General features: G+C 35.3%; 1 protein-coding gene across 1 annotated transcript in view; it reads left to right on the plus strand.

The window, feature by feature from the left end:
* The window catches only part of SMARCA5 (SWI/SNF related, matrix associated, actin dependent regulator of chromatin, subfamily a, member 5), a 33,986-nt gene extending 17,520 nt beyond the window's left edge, over positions 1–16,466 (plus strand). The window contains exons 10-24 of the mRNA XM_006187213.2: positions 1,232–1,341; positions 2,554–2,780; positions 4,283–4,404; positions 4,488–4,640; positions 6,054–6,186; positions 8,245–8,393; positions 8,591–8,710; positions 9,430–9,540; positions 9,833–9,946; positions 10,150–10,272; positions 10,986–11,118; positions 11,721–11,839; positions 12,235–12,447; positions 14,305–14,412; positions 15,199–16,466. Coding sequence (XP_006187275.2) covers positions 1,232–1,341; positions 2,554–2,780; positions 4,283–4,404; positions 4,488–4,640; positions 6,054–6,186; positions 8,245–8,393; positions 8,591–8,710; positions 9,430–9,540; positions 9,833–9,946; positions 10,150–10,272; positions 10,986–11,118; positions 11,721–11,839; positions 12,235–12,447; positions 14,305–14,412; positions 15,199–15,264 — 2,001 coding nt within the window. The 3' untranslated portion in view covers positions 15,265–16,466. The remainder of the gene's footprint in view (positions 1–1,231; positions 1,342–2,553; positions 2,781–4,282; positions 4,405–4,487; positions 4,641–6,053; positions 6,187–8,244; positions 8,394–8,590; positions 8,711–9,429; positions 9,541–9,832; positions 9,947–10,149; positions 10,273–10,985; positions 11,119–11,720; positions 11,840–12,234; positions 12,448–14,304; positions 14,413–15,198) is intronic.
* The last annotated feature ends 3,153 nt before the right edge of the window (positions 16,467–19,619 follow it).

A 19,619-nucleotide genomic window follows, 5' to 3' on the forward strand; every position in this document is an offset into this window, starting at 1 on the left:
TCCTGCCCACATAACTGCTTGATTTTCTGATGGGGGGAGTGGGTAATGTATGGCAGTTTTGCCTTAGAACCTGGGGTGGAATCCTAACTTACTGAAGGGAAAAAGTAATCCCTTAGGGTTAAAAAAAAAAAAAAAGTTCAGTGGGGGAAAGAAGAGTTACATAAGGACTTAAAACAGACAAGTTTTTAAAGCTTATTTCCATTTACATCCCATAGAAGAATCTAACAGGTATTCTGAAAGGCTAAAGAGCTCTCTGTTGTTCTTAAATCCAGTAACTATAAAAGCAGCTGCAAATAGTGCATTGTAAGTAGAGTTGATATGTTTTTACTGTGAAATATGGCTTTGTTCCTTCCTATGAAGATTCACAAGTAGAAGTTGGTAGGAAGATAGAAATTTCTCTTAATAGACCCCAGATTATGATACTCTGGCCAGCGAGATAAAGCATGTAAGCATGACATACAAGGTCTTTCATGACCTAACTTGGGGTTTAATATGTTTGTGATGATTGTATTTTTATAAGCTAGTATAAATAGAACAAATAAAAGGATATCTTTAGCTTTATAGATACAATGTTGTGTAAAAGAAACCAGATATAAATGGCCAAAAACTGTATGAGTCTATATAACATTCAAAACAGGCAAAATTAGTTTATGATGTTACAAAATACAAATATTGCTTACCTGTGTGGAGAAAAAAGGGGATCGTCACTGAGAAGGTTACAGAACGATTTATGGGATGTTCTATTTAGGAGATGGTTACATGAGTATGTTTACTTAATTAAAATGTATTGAACTGTATAGTCATGATTTGTGTACTTTATGTTTGGTGTATTTCCATAAGAAAAAGATAGTACATTTAAAGACTATAACCATGAAGACATCTTAATGTGGACCTAGCCATTTCTAAGCAATCTTAGTCTACATTCAGGTAACTAGTTTTAATCCTGAAAGGCTGTGAATGTTGAAAATACCATCTTTAAAATGTGCTATTTTAATATTTTATGAACTATATCAAGTATATAGTTATATATATTGAATAAATAATCATCCTAATATTACTCTTCAGAAAATCAGTAATAATAAATTACACATTTGGAATGGAGAAGTCTAAGAACCATTTGATACTCAGGCAGATAAATTTCTTTTCTATGTATTTAATAGACAATTTTGAGATCCTGAAATGCTGCTTTATTACAGATAAGGTCACCTCCATTTCTTTTTGCTCTTTTAAGGTTTTGCGTCCATTCCTCCTTCGTCGAATTAAGGCTGATGTTGAAAAGAGCTTGCCTCCAAAGAAGGAAGTAAAAATCTATGTGGGGCTCAGCAAAATGCAAAGGGAATGGTATGTTCTGAGATATTTTTGAAATCACTCTTGATTCTTTGCTAACTTTGGTTTATATTTTGTTTGCCTAATTTGTGTTTTCAAGGAATTCCATTTGATGGATTGAACTCAGTCTAAATTGAAAGAACAAGGTACCTAGTTTTCAGAGGAGGGGAATAAGTAGCTATCCTGTTCTTTACTGGTTATACAACATCTCAATTATATTCAGTTCCATACTTAATACTGATAAGTATTTGCAAGGGGCTGGAGTTGTTGATCAGAGGACAGGAAGGATATACGGCAAAGAAATGGGCATGTATCTGGGAAAGGGATGACCATCCGAAATGTCCTCAAAACTTTTGAAAGGTTTTTATAGGGTAGGAAAGATGTTAGGGTTGTCCTGTATGGCTCTCAAATATAGAATTAAGACGAGTCAATGCTGAGGAGAGAAATCTTTTTTAGTTATAAAACATTGGTGAACTTAGTATCAGTTAGAATTGTGATGGAAAGGTCTGACTTGTGCCCTGTAATTCGAATTGTTAAGCATAAATGGCTTAGGTTATTTAAGTCATTTTGCTCAGAGGATTCTAGGTCCTGAAACTTTGGTGTTTAGACAGATTGCTTTTTCTTTTAGGATAATATCTAACTTCTTAGTATACACTCAAGGCTTTTTATAATCCAGCCTTAGCTTAACTGCCCCACTACCCTATGCGCTTTTACTTATATTTAAATCTCATTGTATTCATCTTATTTTCATCATCATGCCTTATACTCTCATGATTTTTTTCTGTCCTTAGATCTTAATGTCCTTACCCAGATGCTACACTAGTTACATTGAATAATAATGGAATAGTGGTACTCTTCTGTCGGAAAAGACTACAAATTAAAATTATGTTTAGAACTTACGTTTAAGTTTTGCTTTATTACTTATAAATGTTGTATCATACTGTTTCATTCTGTTTCAATTTATCCCAAGGAGATTAATTTAATTTGGGGGAACCTCAAGGCCCAAAGCATGAAATGTGAACGTTAGAACATGGGGGCAAGAAAGAAAAACAGAAGAAAAAAGAAAGAGGTTATAGGTGATAGACACCCAACCACACCTTAGAAATTGATGGGTTGTTTCTTACAGGTATTTTTGGGTTGAGATGGGGAAGGGGATTAAGTATGTGAAGTGGCAAGGACTGGTCTGGGAACATTTGAGCCCTCTGAAAATGTTTTTCTTTTCAATAGGTACACTCGGATATTAATGAAGGATATAGATATACTCAACTCTGCAGGGAAGATGGACAAAATGAGGTTATTGAACATTCTCATGCAGTTGAGGAAGTGCTGTAATCATCCATATCTCTTTGATGGAGCTGAACCTGGTCCACCTTATACAACGGACATGCATCTAGTTACCAACAGTGGCAAAATGGTGGTGTTAGACAAACTGCTCCCTAAATTAAAAGAACAAGGTACCTATGTTACTGGTATCAGATGGAGAAGTGATAGAAGCTGTTTTAAGATTCTGATGTTAAAATGAGCGAGTGTTGCACAATGAAATGACTACTCTGGTACATTTAAAAACTTTTGTCCATTATATGAGCTCCACTTGTCCCCCAATTTTAAGCCTTACAACTTTTAGAAAGTGATTGGTTGTTAGGGCGGCCACACTCCCTGGATTTTGGGGAAGAGTTTTCATTTTATACATGCTTTCCCAGAAACATCAACTTCTTGTTATAAAATGCCGAGGATGCTCTTTCTACCCATACGCAGTTCCCAGAGCCTTTGAGAGACGGTGGTGTGTTCACGGTAGTTTATTTATAATGTGCTGGGGTTTTATATGAAATTAAGTATGTGTACAGATACTTAAATCACAGAAGTATGGAGAGAATTCAGTATGAGGCCAGCTTTAGCAATTATAAACTCATGGCAAAACTTGTTTTCATCCATACTGTTTACCTGCTTTTTTCCTCCCAGATTATTTTGAACCAAATCCCAGATATCAAGGCATTTCATGCACAAATTATTCGTTCTGTAATATGAAGTATACAGTCAGGTTTTAAATTTCTCCATTTGTGTATCTTGGTCTATGAAAATTGTACCAGTAGATAAATCTCCTCTAGGATATTGACTTTTGAAAACATTGTAGGAGTTGTCAATGAATTGGAATACTGTTCTTTCCCCTTTTTATACCGTGTTTTTTTTTGAAATGTATTTTCTAAAATACTATACTTGAAAACTAATTGAAGAAATTGAATATGTGGGGAGGAGTGGCAAGAACTTGGTAGGAGACTGCTGACCATCTGTTTGCAGTTAGGATATGGGAAGGTGGGACAAGAGCAGATTACTGGCCTCAGCTTTTAAGACAAGATAATTTCATACTCATTATTTTTCAAAATGATCCCTTTGTCTTCATTCATCCTGCTGAAGGCATTATGCAGCTGACTGAAGAAATGGAAGGCAGTGGAGTAATTTGAGTCATGGCATAAGTGAAGGATGATCATTTGTAGATGTGAGGCACAGTTATGGTCCTTCCATGTGGAATGGGTCTTCAGGATTGGACCGAGACCAGGGTATATTGGGTGTGTGTTGTGGGTTATGTGGGGCCATCCACAGGAAAGAGTTGTTGTGGTAGAAGGTTATTTTTAAGTAAATGGGATAAAAAGATAATGATTCTCTCAGCCTTTGGAATGGCAAGACCTCCCAGACCAGAGGCAAATGCTCTTTTCTGTTTCCCTTCGTGTGTTAAATAAGTTCTGCCCTTTCCTATTTGTGCCATGACGGGAAGCATGTGAGGAGCGACTGATTTGTATCATAAATATTGTACAGTTTGTTTTCTTATAACCAACTAGGTAACCTGGAACTAAGGGGTAATTGGTTAGTCTTGGTTTTGAATATATAACCTTAAATTTTGAATATATTTATTTTTTTACTTTTGAAGCTTCTGATAATGGGCTGTTGAATTTGCCAACAGGTTCACGAGTCCTAATCTTTAGTCAGATGACAAGAGTATTGGATATTTTGGAAGATTACTGCATGTGGAGAAATTATGAGTACTGTAGATTGGATGGGCAGACACCCCATGATGAGAGACAAGTGAGTAACATCTGAGGAGGGGAGATTTAAAAACTATCAGATAAAATACTTTTCTGACATTGAAAAAAATTTTATGTTTACAGGAGTCCATCAATGCATACAATGAGCCAAACAGCACAAAGTTTGTTTTCATGTTAAGCACACGTGCTGGTGGTCTTGGCATCAATCTTGCTACTGCTGATGTAGTAATTTTGTATGACTCAGATTGGAATCCCCAAGTAGATCTTCAGGCTATGGTAAGAGAGAAAACAAATAAATATATTCTGTGCTTAACATGTTTTAGTTAGACTAAGCTAATAAATGGTCTATAAATGTCAGTGACTTAATCCAGTAGAATTTTATTTTCTCTGACCTAATAGTTCAGTAAAAGTATTTTGCTGGTGATCTTCGATCTAAATCAGGGGATTTCCATCTTACAGCTTTGGCGTATCGTTAGAGTCCTGTTGTGTCCCCTGTATCCTGTTAGCAGAAAGGGGAGGAGAGAAAGCTGAGGATTGCCAGGGCTTTTTTTATGGGTCAGAACTGAAAGTGTCCTCACATTCATAGATCAGCACTCTGTCATAGCATAACTGACTGCAAGGGAACTGGTCAAGGATAGTACAGTTGTGTCCTAGGAGGAAACAGGTTTGGAGAGCTACTAACTTGCCTGTCTACATTAGATGCTTAAAATTTAGGCCCATGTGTGGGAGTATCTTGTTCAGATAAGATTATTCTTATGTTGAGAAAATTTATGACCTGTAAATTAATATGAAAATTTACAATTTCTTAAGTTTAATACTGCTAGTAACTTGGCCATATTATAAATCCAGCTGTTACATCTTTGGTGTTGGTCAGTTTCATGCTGTGACTCTTTGCAAGAGTGGCTGGGGAAAACTGATCAATTAGAAACGGGGATGCTTTGTAGGAATGTCTTTTGTGACCTCGCCAGGAGTTAAACAAAATGGAATTCAAATTAATTTGACTATTTGTATGTAGTGGTGTACTGCTTAAAGACTAGGATTTTTATATTGTTTGTGGAGTTTGGTATTCGTGTCACTTCTTTCCCTAATAGCAATGAAAATTTAGATTTGATTTAGGTAGAAAAACATTTTAAATTTAAATCTAAGAAAAAGGATTTTTAAAACACTTTTTTTAGAATAGCTTTTTTTTTTTTTTTTTTTAAATTCATTGATTTTTTTTAGTGGAGGTAGGTAGTTAGGTTTACTTACTTGTTTTTGGAGGAGGTACCCAGGACCTTGTGTATGCTAAGCATGTGCTCTACCACGTGAGCTATACCCTCCCCTCTAAAAACCTTTTTTATCATCAAACTTAAAAATTATAATTTTTGTGTTGCCTAGAGATGTTATGTGTATTTTTTCTCAATATAACATAGTAAAATGAATATGGTACTTTCTCACATATTGAGCAACTCTGATGTTTTCTATGCCTCCTTAAAGTTTTTACTGTGAAATAACCAATTAATTTGATTGAAACTGAGAAACTTTGAGAATTTAAGAAATGTTAATGGAGTATAAATCTATTTTAGTTTTTTTTTTACATATTTAAAAGTTTTAAATTTGAGAATATTTAAATTTTCTCAGTGTACACATTCAGATGTTACTTACTGTGAATTTTTAACTATATTCAAAATAACATGATTGTTTTCCTAGGACCGAGCCCATAGAATTGGACAGACCAAGACTGTCAGAGTGTTCCGCTTCATAACTGATAACACAGTAGAAGAAAGAATAGTGGAACGTGCTGAGATGAAACTCAGGCTGGATTCAATAGTCATTCAACAAGGTGAGCTGTAGGACTTTAAAATTTTTCCAAGTTGGATTGATAATTTTTTTTCCCTGGATTTTTTTTAGGAGATTCTTATTATTAAACATGTATTAAATCAAGCTGTCAGCCAACAATTTTATATTCCAGACTAATGTAAGCTTCAGTTTTGCTAAGCAGATGGGTTTGGGCTCAACAAGGTTGAAATTTGAATATTGACTCCGCTAGTTAACTCTGAGCCTGTGTCTTCATCTATTAAGTGGGGAGAACTTCTGTTTGGGATTTTTAAGGATTAAAGGGGCGATAATGTATATAAAATAGCCAGCATTCAGTGTAGTGCATGTTAAATAGAGCTGTGGTGAGTATGATTTACATGTACTAACACTCTGTTGATTACTCTGGGTGATAATGAAGAGATAAAAATAAAACCATTCTTTTTTCTGGTCTGCAACTGTTTAGTGAGCACCAGCTGCCAGGCTCTGTTTTAGTGCTGAAAATACATTGGTGACTGAAACTAACCAATATTCTTACTTTAAAGTATAATTTAGTGAGAGCGAGACACAGAATAAACACTTACGTAAATAGGGCTAGATGGTGAGAGATTTTATTTTAGATTAACTGAAGGGAACTTCAAGTTGTTATGCCGTATCAGCTTTCAAGACATTTTTGTTTTCATGAAGGAAGCTTAATGTTGCTGATGGGATATATAAAATAGGAAAAATGGGGCGGTGGGGTACCAAAAACCTCAATAACCTCAGGCCCACATCATAGGATTCTTTTCTTTGCCAGTTGCATCGTGACCAGAGGTATTTTAGCTGTCTATAAAGCTAAGAGATATAAATTGTACATGGATAATTCTATTTGTGTGTCTTAGTTTTGTCAACCAGTTTCTTAATTTCCTTGTAAGGGAGGAAATGTTACATTTCTTTGATCTCTCATAATGCCAACCATAGAGTTAGCTGGGTGTCTGTATACGTAAAGACAATAAATGACTGCTTATTAGTTTTTGTTATTAATTGCTTAACATAGAGGGCCTACTTTGTACCAAGCAATGTGCTAAATATTTAAATATTGGATATTACCTTCTTTGGTCTTCATGCCAGCTTGAGGTTGGCATCTGAGTTAGAGGCAGGTCACTTGTCTGCTGTTTATACATCTAGAAGGTGACTCATCCAGGGGATCAAGAGGTCATTACAGTGAGATATTTAATTAGGAAAGTTTCTGGGGACTTTTGGGGCCTGCTAAACAGTGAGGTTTCTCACAAGTGATGTAATGGCTGGTTTCTGTACTCCCCCTGCCCACATATATGCCAGTCAAATAGCAAGCCCTGGGTGCATGCCTCTGTGTTACTGTTTTGTGGGCTAAGGGACATAATTAAAAATACAAGAATATACACAAGTACTTTTTGTCTGAAAAACTCCCTTCATGTCCAACAGGGAAGTAATTTCTGTACGCCTAAGAACATTTTAAAGCAGTGGGATAGCTTTTAAGAAACATGTTCTTTGGATATATCCTAACTTTGAAAGTTGGATATTTGGTGGTGCATCCCATTAGGGATCCAAAACCATGATACAAGTATTTAGGATCTGAGAAAACAACTTACATCTTTATCCAGTCATCACAAGTTGGTTGAAGTAGAAAAATTGAAATATATGTCAGTGGCTCTTGAAGTTTGGCAATATGAAGGATTTTGTACTTTACTCTTCTAAGTAGAAAAAAGTTGATTTGGGAGTATTAGTAATAACACTAATATGTTTCTGCTTATCAGAAAATTACCAGACTTTTAGTTTTTTATTCTGATTTTCAAATATCCCGAATTACTATTTATTCTCCTCATATAAGAATATATTTTATTAAGATGATATTTAGTAGGCTAAATTAATATAAGCTTTAGAAATAATTCAAGGTTTACAATTTAGAATTTGGCATTTTATGCAAAAAATGAAAATTATCAGATGTGAATAAACAAATGATTGATGTTTGAGGCAAAATTACATGGTATTACATGTAGCATTCAAAATTCCAAGTTTCCAGGAAACTAAAGTTCGATTAACATGACACAATAACATCTTTTTTCAGGAAGACTTGTGGATCAGAATCTGAACAAAATTGGGAAAGACGAAATGCTTCAAATGATAAGGCACGGGGCAACGCATGTATTTGCTTCAAAAGAAAGTGAGATTACTGATGAAGATATTGATGGTATTTTGGAAAGAGGAGCAAAGAAGGTAAGGTGCAGATTAAATGATGTTTTTAATATATAAAATATTTTAATCCAGGACTGAGGAAATAGTTATGTGAGTTATAGATAATATTTCTTCCACAGACAGAAGTTTTTATGTACTGTGAAGCCTAATTTGTTTTGACTACAGTTCTCATGCTTTTTAAATTCTCAATCTAAGGGGATGTTTCTCCTGTTTCTTAGACCGCAGAGATGAATGAAAAGCTCTCCAAGATGGGTGAAAGCTCACTTAGAAATTTTACGATGGATACAGAGTCGAGTGTGTATAACTTCGAAGGAGAAGATTATAGGGAAAAACAAAAGGTAATTTAGAAAGAGGTTTTGGTTAACTCAATTGAAGACTTTATTTTACTTGAAATTTGGAATTTAAATGTTAGGTCTGATTCCTTGTCTCAAACAGCAGTCATTTCTGTTTACTCACATCTAAATCATTTTCATTTTTGTGTTAAATTGAATGCCAAATTTTCAGTTGGTAAACTCTGAAACTTTTTAAAAGTGTATGTATACTGTTACAGTGAAATATATTGTTGCGGTGATTATAGTATTTTGGGATACTTGAAAAACAGAATTGGCTGGTAATAACTAAAGGGAAGAATGTAATTTCATAAGTAATACTTGCTATCTGATAGATTAATTTAGAAAATACCTACAGGTTAGAAGAAAAAAATAATTCTACCCAATGATTTGCCTTTTAACGTTTAGACATGTATGTCCTCTGAATTTTTTCTAGGCTATATATATATACATTTGTCCAAATTTGGGTTGTAGCATACTTTCTGTACCTTTTTTCCCACCCAGTTATCATTAATTTGGTCAAAAAATGCTGAATGCCTGTGCTGTTCATTAGACACCATCCTGTGTGTTTAATCGCATAGTCCCTAGCCTCATAGAGCTTGATTTTATCTGCATCTCTGCACTTATAAATAGCAGTTGTAGCGACGTACATATTAGGAGTGACATTCGTGTAAGATTCTTGACTATATAGTAAAAGTTGGTGATTGGAGCTGTTTCCCATGTGCTAGATTGCATTCACAGAGTGGATTGAACCACCTAAACGAGAAAGAAAAGCCAACTATGCTGTTGATGCCTATTTCAGGGAAGCTCTCCGTGTCAGTGAACCTAAAGCACCCAAGGTGAGTTGAGCACAGAAGTATCTGAAAGTATTGGAAGTGTAGACTCCTTTTCTTGCATCAGACTGAGAATTAGATCTTGTGTGTTTCTTATAGTGTACTCTTCAGCTGTTGTTAATTTTCTAAAAGTTCATTTTGAAGGTATGCATTTAAAATGATTAATGTTTGTTCAGTTTTAGTGGAAGGTACATACAGTTTGGAGGATTCACTGTTGTGGTTTATAGAACAAAGGAAATATTATAGATTGAAAGTAGAATAGTTTCTTTCTTTACCAACAGTACTATTTTTTCTTTAGGCTCCTCGACCTCCAAAACAGCCCAATGTTCAGGATTTCCAGTTCTTTCCTCCACGTCTATTTGAATTATTGGAAAAAGAAATTCTCTATTACAGAAAAACTATCGGGTACAAGGTAACAGAAATAATACGTTGCTCATTACTAATCTGGTGTGTTTTTAACTTAAGGAAAAAGTGCCAGATATCAGTATATTTTCTTTCATGATTGGATTAAAACTTGTGAAAAGTCATGTAGTTGATTAAGAGTTTAGTTCATCACATATACTTCCTAAAATATATTGATTGATGGCATAGAAAAAAATATATATGTATTTTTAGGTGCCTCGAAATCCTGACCTTCCAAATGCAGCACAGGCACAGAAAGAAGAACAGCTTAAAATTGATGAAGCTGAACCCCTTAATGATGAAGAGTTAGAGGAAAAAGAGAAGCTTCTAACACAGGTATAGCCTTTAATCAACACAGAATTTGTCATGGTTATTTTCTAAGGTTCCATGTTAGGTTGTGTTGGGATATACAAAGGAAGTTCAGGTTTTTGCTTTCAGAAATGGATTAAATGGAGATGATGAGGCCTGGGCATATGGGTATGTGCTATATTTTGATTGTCATTAGTTGAGGTGGTTGAGAAGGTTATAGATTTACACCAGCCTTGGTAGAGTGGGTATCTTTTTGATCACCTTTCTCCCAGTTTTACTTTCCTGTGAATCTTCTATATTGCTACTAAGTTATTACTCTCAATTACACATTTCTGCTTGGTACTTTAACAAGGTGTTTCAGAATCTGGCCTTAACATACCTTTAAAGCTTTATTTTCCTTCTATTTTCCCACTTGCTCCTTAATCTGTGTTCATTCCTTCTGGCAAACTTCTACTCCTTGAAAGCTCGGCAAAAATGTCACCTTCTCATGTGGCATTCTTCACTCTCCCACTCAGATTCAGTTGTGTTGCTATCTAACAATATATGCTGTATTGTTAAAAGTGTACGTCTGTGTGTACACATCTATGTACATAAGAACCTATCTCTTTAAAGGAACTTAAAAAAAAAACTGGGAGCAACTGAAAACTTTCTGTAATACCTAGCAGCACTGGTAGTTTATTAGCTTTCTTCCTCAAGTTCAGAGTGCTGTGGTTATATATTTTGTTTTCTTCACTTTGAAGGGATTTACTAATTGGAATAAGAGAGATTTTAACCAGTTTATCAAAGCTAATGAGAAGTGGGGCCGTGATGATATTGAAAATATAGCAAGGGAAGTAGAAGGGAAAACTCCAGAAGAAGTCATTGAATACTCAGGTAATTCATCTACTATTTTAATAGGTATAAGAATGTTCTCAAGTTTTTGGAGAGCTGTTGCAAAGTTCAGACTTCCTTACTCTGAATTATGTTTTGATAAGCTAAATTTTGCCTCAGCCTAGTCCCTTGTTTTATTTTGTGTTTTTTAAAAACTGAGAAAATCTCCCCTTCTTTAAAATGGCATCATTATTTTTTTTTAATCCTGTAACCAAGGAAATAAGAGCAGGTCACTGAATAATCGTGCTTTCATTTTTATTTCATTGCTCTTTATAACTTTTCAAGTATTACGTGTTTCTGTGTTTCCTGAAGTCATCTGGGTTGTCAAGTGGATGTACAGTTGTGCTGTGATGAGTCTACTTAGAACTTCAGAATAGTGGAAAATTAAAAGTTGGGAGATCATCCTTAAATCATCCAGCTCATCTTACTTTTGTATAGTTAAGGAAACTAAGAAGTAACTATGTGACTTATTTACTAGTATTAGATGTAAGGGAAATGGAATCATTTCTTAATCCTTAGCCAATAAAAGATTAGAGCAATTATAATAACAAGTTACTTACATTTCTTCCCTTCTTCCACCTATCCCCTCTGCCCAACTTTTACAGCTGTGTTCTGGGAACGATGCAATGAGCTGCAGGACATAGAGAAGATTATGGCTCAGATTGAAAGGGGAGAAGCAAGAATTCAAAGAAGAATTAGTATCAAAAAAGCACTTGACACAAAGGTACTTTGAATAGTAATATGGTAGTAAAGTAACTTCTATCTGTAAATATGAGAGTTAAAATAACTTTTAAAAAGGAAAAGAAATGATTTAAAATTAAAATTTCCTTCAGACAGCAACGTCCAAGCATTACAGGTACTCTCAGCACTTCAGTTGCCGTGTCCGGGTCCGTCACTGTAACTAGCTCTTTGCTGCGTAGTGTCAGAAAGTCTCAGTGTTTCTTTTCAAAACAGTAAAGACTAGAGTATTTTCAGGACAAAGGTTATAATAGACGTGCTTTAGATAGAAAATTGGTTTGGAATACAGCATTTATAGCTAACTTTACTAAAGCTGAATTTAAAATATAGATTACACGGGATTTGTATTTTATGTAATATACATAATCTGATTTTTCATAGATTGGACGGTACAAAGCACCTTTTCATCAGCTGAGAATATCTTATGGTACCAACAAAGGGAAAAACTATACTGAAGAAGAGGATCGTTTTCTGATCTGTATGCTTCACAAGCTTGGATTCGACAAAGAAAATGTTTATGATGAATTGCGACAGTGTATTCGCAACTCGCCTCAGTTCAGATTTGACTGGTTTCTAAAGTCCAGGACTGCAATGGTGAGTATTTGTGGCCTTTTTGAATAATGTAGCAAATAGTTCAAAGTATATTGTTTAATGTTCTTCAAGATACCTAAAACTTTTCTTAAGAAACTATTCACGTCCACATAAAAACCTAAAATTATAGGTAACATAAGAGTGTTTGGTTCCATCGTTTAATAGCACATCTTTTAACATCACTGTGTATGATAGGGCTAGTTTTTTATGTTAACTTTAATCAGGTTCCAAATAGGAGGAAATGTCACTGTCAGTTTCAATTTCTGAATATGATGGTCTTAATTTTAAAATTTGACTTTCGGTTTTGTAAAAAGAGGACTTGCATTTAGGTGTCTGCCCATCAGAATCCCGAGCCTAACTTAATGTAGTAAAACACTGTACTGATTTCGTGCTAGGTTTTGTTTTTATTCCCAATATCGAACTGTTTCTGATAAGCAAGTTACATTTCTAATGACCTAAAATTTAAAGTTAAAATTCAGAAAAGTTTAGCTTTGAATTGCTCTTTTCTTACATACTTTATCACCTTTGACCTTTTAGCTTTATCTTGTGTTCTTCAGGATGATAATGCCAAAAAAAAAAATTCGGTAGTCTTAATTTTGAGATATACTGAGACAGCAAAGTTTAAACAACTTTATAGTAAGATTTCCCTCTGTATTTAAAATACACTGTCATTCTTCACAATGGGGCCGTAGGGCACAAACTTTAAATATTTGACCACTGATAAACAACGGAGGCTACTGTTTTATGAAACCTTAGGGAAGACAGATTCAGTTGCTGTAAGCTCTCATGTCTTTTTAAGTAGGAACAATTCATATAGTTAGTAAGAGTGATTTTGTAGTGAGTGAAGCAAGATGCAGCGCCACGTTGACTTACAGGTATAATACCACCGCCCAGGAGCTGGTATTATTTCCCAACATGTTTCGTGTTAAGGCGCACATAAGAACTGGTAACATGTGTTTAGCCCCTGGATAAACAACTGAGCCATAATCCTCACCTGAGAACCAAGAAGAGTCATACCCCAGCATATCTGTAACATGTTCTGGCACGTGTGTCTCAGTTTACCTGTTAAAGGAAATACAGAACTTTAGTATACTGCCTTCTCTCTGGACTTACTGTTGCAAATATCTAAACGTTATGTGGTTGTATTCTATACAATAACATTTCAAAATGATTTTGTTGCGATTATTTGTGTAGTAATGCCACTTAGGACAAGGATAAAACCAGTTTTACTCAGTAAGGACCCAGCAGTGATACAAATGGACTTCTTTTCTTCAAGATTATTTACTGTTTCCACACTACACTCAGATCCTTTTGGAGCCTGTATAGGTTGCTGGAGAGAGAGGAGCTGGAACTCACCATAAGTTTTTATGATTTTTTTTCCACGAGTGGAAAGGTGGCATGTGGTGCATCGACTACCATAATTCTACTGGTCATGCTTTTAAGGGAAAGATTATATGTACCTCTACTAAAGTTTTAGTTGATTTTGACCCTCAACTATGTACACTGTTAAGTTCTGTATGTACGTGGTGGTGGTTCTCAGGCGTAGACACTAAGTAGCAGGATTGCTTTTATTAAGAGATGTTCATTTTCAGTGCTTCAGTTCCTAAGTGAAGGAAGGATTTATGAAGAATACTCAACAGTATGGCCTTAAATAATGAAGTGAAAAATTTACGAATACTTTATCCTAACCTGGATTGTATATGAAAAAAATTTATAATGCAAAAGGAACTAATAATTATCTATTCAGGTGTATGTAAGTGATATTACGCTATAAAAACATCTTTGTTTTGAAGTTGAAATCATGAAAACTTGTATTTTCTATCTGTAAGTTTACCATGTAAATTAATGTTTATAACTCAGGAGCTCCAAAGGAGGTGTAACACCTTAATTACCTTGATTGAAAGAGAAAACATGGAACTAGAAGAAAAGGAGAAGGCAGAGAAAAAGAAAAGAGGACCAAAACCTTCAGTAAGTACTCAGGAAAATGTAAACATTTTCCTGGAGAACTTTTTTTTCAAGAATTTGAACATTACTTGGCATAATGAACACACTATTGATGTGTTAAGTCTTTTTTTTAGTAAATAGTATGGCCTTAAATTGCTGAGAAAGTATAATAATCAATGCAGCTGATTGCATTGTGGGGGGAAATCACATTATGATGGTAGCTGACAATGCAGGGATTTGTGGGAGCCTGGGAGTTCTGTCTCATCAGTGCCAAGAGCTTAAGCTTGCCTTTCAGAATACAAGTTATAATTTTAGAATATGTAAAGAAATCTTAAGAAAGCAGTGGCCTTTACAGCCTTTACTGTTGACTTCTAAGTTTTGATTTATTGCCCCAGTAATATCTTAGCAATATGAAAGCAAAAATTGAGCAAAAAGTCACTTTGTTATTTAACAATTTATGAAGTCATGAGTAAATGAGTATCTGTGGGTAACGTCTGGTATTTATGTAACCTCACAAAATATTTCTCATTACTACTTTCTTTTGATAAGAGGGCATGTTTTACATTTGTTTGGTGTATTGATTTACTGTTGCTAATTGTTAACTATTCATTTACTTTATTAGCATTAAAATTTTGTTGTGTTAGTGAAATATGTGGATTAGATTATTTGGAGAATTAAGGTTATTCTGAGTAAGAAAACCCAGTACCTGTTACTAATTGGCAGTTACTAGTCAGGTGCCGTCTGGCCTTCCCACGTATTTCACATTAGTAGCGCTCTAGTGATGAAGATAATCCTTCTGTTTGCTTGTAGACACAGAAACGTAAAATGGACGGAGCACCTGATGGTCGAGGAAGAAAAAAGAAGCTCAAACTATGAATATGTATTTGTTTCATAATCACTAACTTTAAACCAGTAGTTCTTTAATTTACGGGTCTTCATGAGATGTACTGTACAATGCTCAATTGTCATGTCATTCAGAGACAGCAGGTCCATCTGTTTACCGAGCTAGAAACATAGTATGTAGTTTCACTTTTTTAAATGCAACAGCTGTGCTGAAATTTTTTTATCATTAACACTTGAAGTAATAAAATAGGCTTCATTTATTAATAAATGTTTCATTTGATTTATTTTTCTATTATAGTTCCATTTGTGAAGATTGTGACCTTTTGTTTATCAGCTATAATTTCTACACTTGTAGGCTTGAAAAGAAGCAAACAAGTTAAAAAAATTGCAAATAACATTTGTCCCTTCAGTCGTCACTTAGCTGTGTAATTGTTTTAATTCACTTTGCCTTTGCAGAAGTTTGGGTATCTTTGTAGTGCTATTGAGTCTCACCTGGGAAGATTGTGTGCATTGCATTCTCCTTGCTTATTATATGGGTAGAATGGGAAAAAGGCAAGACAAACTCTCATTAAATTCTATGCATATTTCTGTTTTGCTTTCTGTTTCTGTAGTTGGTTCTGAGGTGAATATGCCCTATTCTCTTTGGAAGAATGGCCTGTTAGTTGTATAGCCAAAGACACTTAGTATTTTCTGGTTCCTTAAGGTGTTGTTGTACCATTTTGTAAAAGGAATATTATTATTATTTTTTAATTGTTTGGTAAATATTTTAACGACTTACCTTCTTGAAGCAGCCACAACTTAGAAAGATAATGTTAAAACTAAGGTGATTTTCTTTTTTAAAAAAAGACCCAGCCAAAATAAGGTGTGAATTTGTCATACTGTTAAATTGAGATTGGTAACAAAATGTATTCCCTCCGTTTACCTTTTTTGGGTTTCAGAGTAATTGAAAATTTTATTTTATTATATTTAAAATAATTTCTAAGTGTGAGCAGCAAGACTGACTATAATTCCAGTTTTTATTTTCTATGGACAGACTTGATAAACTGGAGACCCTGAAGCAGGATTACCCAAATTGTAGTGTCAGGATTTTAGCTGTACCAGAGGCCTTTATGTGCTACACATAATTTGTATAAAGTTTTATATGTGCAAATTGGGTACATAAACAGTTCTCCATTTTTCTAAGGGAATGCAATAAATGTAGCATCGTGAATAAATATAACTTTTATAATCCTTAAGTGGTCTTTTCTTCCCATTTCTTTAATTTTCTCTCTTAATTTTTATTCCCTTTTTTCCTTAGGATGTTTATCTTTTTCCCTTTCCTAATTAGATTTCTTCCTCCAAAACTTCCCAGCTGCTTTCCTCTGCCCACACCTGGTTGGGATTTTTATTTATAACGCTGATTTCTGTAGTGGTTCTGATGCTGCTTGCTTTTAAAAAGTGGGGTTGCTGCCCTGTGTCAAGCAGAATACAGTGCTTATGGCAGTAGGTGGAGTAGCCTTTGCTTTGTGCTTCTCCCAAATTGACTCCTTTATAACTTTGGATTCTTAAAATAACAATTATGGATCCTAATGAATGCAAAATTTGAAGAATGGTTACTTTGTCCATGGTGCCTTATTGTGGAAGAAATAATTGGGAAACTAAGGACTGAAGAAAACCTACAGAGGTCACAAAAGAAGTGGTGTTTTCAAGAGGCAGAAAAACAGCCTACTACTGTGTTGAGTGAGGGCTGTTGTTGAGGTGAGAGGAGGAGGAGGTGGAGAGTAGACATCTGAGGGAACTCAGTGCCAGCGCTTCAGAGCTCAAGTGACACAGGAGCATGTGAAGGGAAACACTCAAAGAAAAAGCATTAAAAAAACCAATATCCAAATTGAGCATTCTGGTTTAGCCAATGTGTGAGACATTTCTGTTTCATGAGTTAATTAGAAAATCGTATTGTATGTTTATCTAGAATAAAGTAAAGCCAGGTTTTCATACTGCTAGTTAAGGGAAGGAGAAATGGTAACTGAGCTCAAACAGTTTTAAAAGAGGAGCTGGTGATAGAGTAGACTCAGAGTTGGAATGCAATTTCCAGTTGAGGAAAAGGAAGCCTTATAAGGTGGGACGAATGGTGCTTAAAGCTAACCTAGAAGAGGCTGGGTATTCACATAGGTGATCGGGGTCACAGTCATCTGTTAGCCAGAATAGTTCAGATAGGAGTTAATTGAGTAAGGCTCTCCCTATTAAATTTCTGTTGGGGAAGACTATATTCTATTGGGAAGATAAACAGGTAAAACATAAAACGTAACCATTACTTTCAACCTCAATATTTTAAACATTAATGTAACTTTGGAGGAAAAACAATTTTTCCAATAGCAAACATTTAAAAATTTTAGGGTATTTCAAATTCATATAATAGACAAAGTGTGCTTAATTTTACAGCATTGCTTACATATGCATATTATAATGTGTTAAAGTGTTAATAATTTGTTTAGGAAATCTGAACTAAACAGCTCTAATTTAGGATAGTGGCATTTGTGGATCTCTAAATGTTGGTCTTCTCTGTAGGATTCTCAGTGTCTAGTTAAATGGGACATATATGATAAATACTAATATATTGACCCGTTTTTACTATTTAACACTTTAACCAATTAACCTACCAATCTGTTGGTGGTTTCAAGTAATTATTTTCCTCAGGTACGATTATGCTTTACAATATTTGATTCTGTGTTTATGTATTTTAGAAATTACTGTTTTTTAAAGATCTGTATGTCCTTAGTGTGGTAGACAGGTTCAGGTGTTACTACATTTTAAGGAACATTTATCCGTCCCATTTCTGAGAAGCCACCAGCCCTTGACACTAGGCAGTGTTTCTCTAGGGGAATTCAATAGGCAGGCTCATGCTGGAAACATGAAGAGGCTGAATCACCTGTAAAATAATGCCCTTGCTTCAGGCAGAGAACATAGCTGTGATTCCTATGACCATTTTCAAGGAAGGAACAAGTTCTTTGTAAAAATGAAAACGTAACCTACATCAGGGTATCTGGAGCCAGAACTCTAGAGCAAAGGCCTCACACTCAGATTGGCAGAGCCGAGTTTTACAATCTCTGCCTACATTTAAGCAGTCCCTACTCACGGGTGAACCCTGACAGCAGAAGCAGTCGGGGTAGCGTGCTCCTGTCCTCACCGTGTACACCTCTCTCTGAAGCCACTTTTCTGCTTGTGTCTCAGAGATCACTCAGCACTGCAAGTTTCATTTGAAAAAAGTTACCACCCTGAGTCTGATGTATTTTGAAAACTGAGATCACAGTAACCTTTGGACACAGTGAGCTATGCACTCTAAAACCTTTACCTGGGAGCTTGTTAAGAATGCAGAATCTAAGGCATCTTGCCAGACCTACTGTTAGAATCTGCATTTTAATAAGACCCTCAGAGGTGATTCAATGGCACAGAAAAAATTGCAGAGCACTGCTTTAAACACATTTTACCACAGCAAAGTAAAATGACACTTTAATTTAAGATACCGTCATACTAACATGACATCATCAGGATAACATGAATTTTTTTCTTTTAGTTTAGGTGTGAGGAAGATGATTTAATACTATCATAGAGAAAGTGCTTTTATCTTGAATTTTGGATATGCAGATAGTTTTAGCAGGGGTTTCTCTGGTGAGTTTTAATATACTAACACTTAAGTCACTCTACATCTCAGTTATATTGGAGCAGCCTGTGGTCCGAGGGCCGGCAGCAGTGGCTGCACTTGGGAGCTTGTTAAAATTATAGATGCTCAGATCATACTCCATTCTAATGAATCGGAATCTGGGGGAGGGGCCCTGTACTTTATGTCTTAGGCACTCCAGGTGATTCTTCAGGCATGCTGAAATCTGCTTTGGGGAAGTTTTCAGAGTATGAGAAATGATACGGAGGAGAAAAGTTGGAGGCTATTGTTACAATGTGAATTGTGGTGCACCCGATGTTCACAGCAGCACTATTTACAACAGCCAAGACATGGAAGCAACCCAAAGGTCCATCAACAGATGAGTGGATAGAAAAGATGTGGGTGGCAGGGGGTGGTGTGTGTGTGTGTGTGTGTGTGTGTGTGTGTGTGTGTGTGTGTGTGTGTGTGTGTGTGTGTGTGTGTGTGTGTGTGTGTGTGTGTGTGTGTGTGTGTGTGTGTGTGTGTGTGTGTGTGTGTGTGTGTGTGTGTGTGATGAGATATTACTCAGCCATAAAAAAGAATGAAATAATGCCATTTGCAGCAACATGGATGAATTTAGGGATTATCATATTAAGTGAAATAAGCCAGACAGACATACAGTATAACTTACACAGTATAACTTACACGGAATCTTAAAAACAAAAACAAACCCAAATGGGCTTGTTTACAAACCAGAAATAGACTCACCAACATA

The sequence above is a fragment of the Camelus ferus genome, chromosome 2 (assembly GCF_009834535.1).
Source record: "Camelus ferus isolate YT-003-E chromosome 2, BCGSAC_Cfer_1.0, whole genome shotgun sequence".
In the NCBI taxonomy this organism is placed as follows: Eukaryota; Metazoa; Chordata; class Mammalia; order Artiodactyla; family Camelidae; genus Camelus; species Camelus ferus.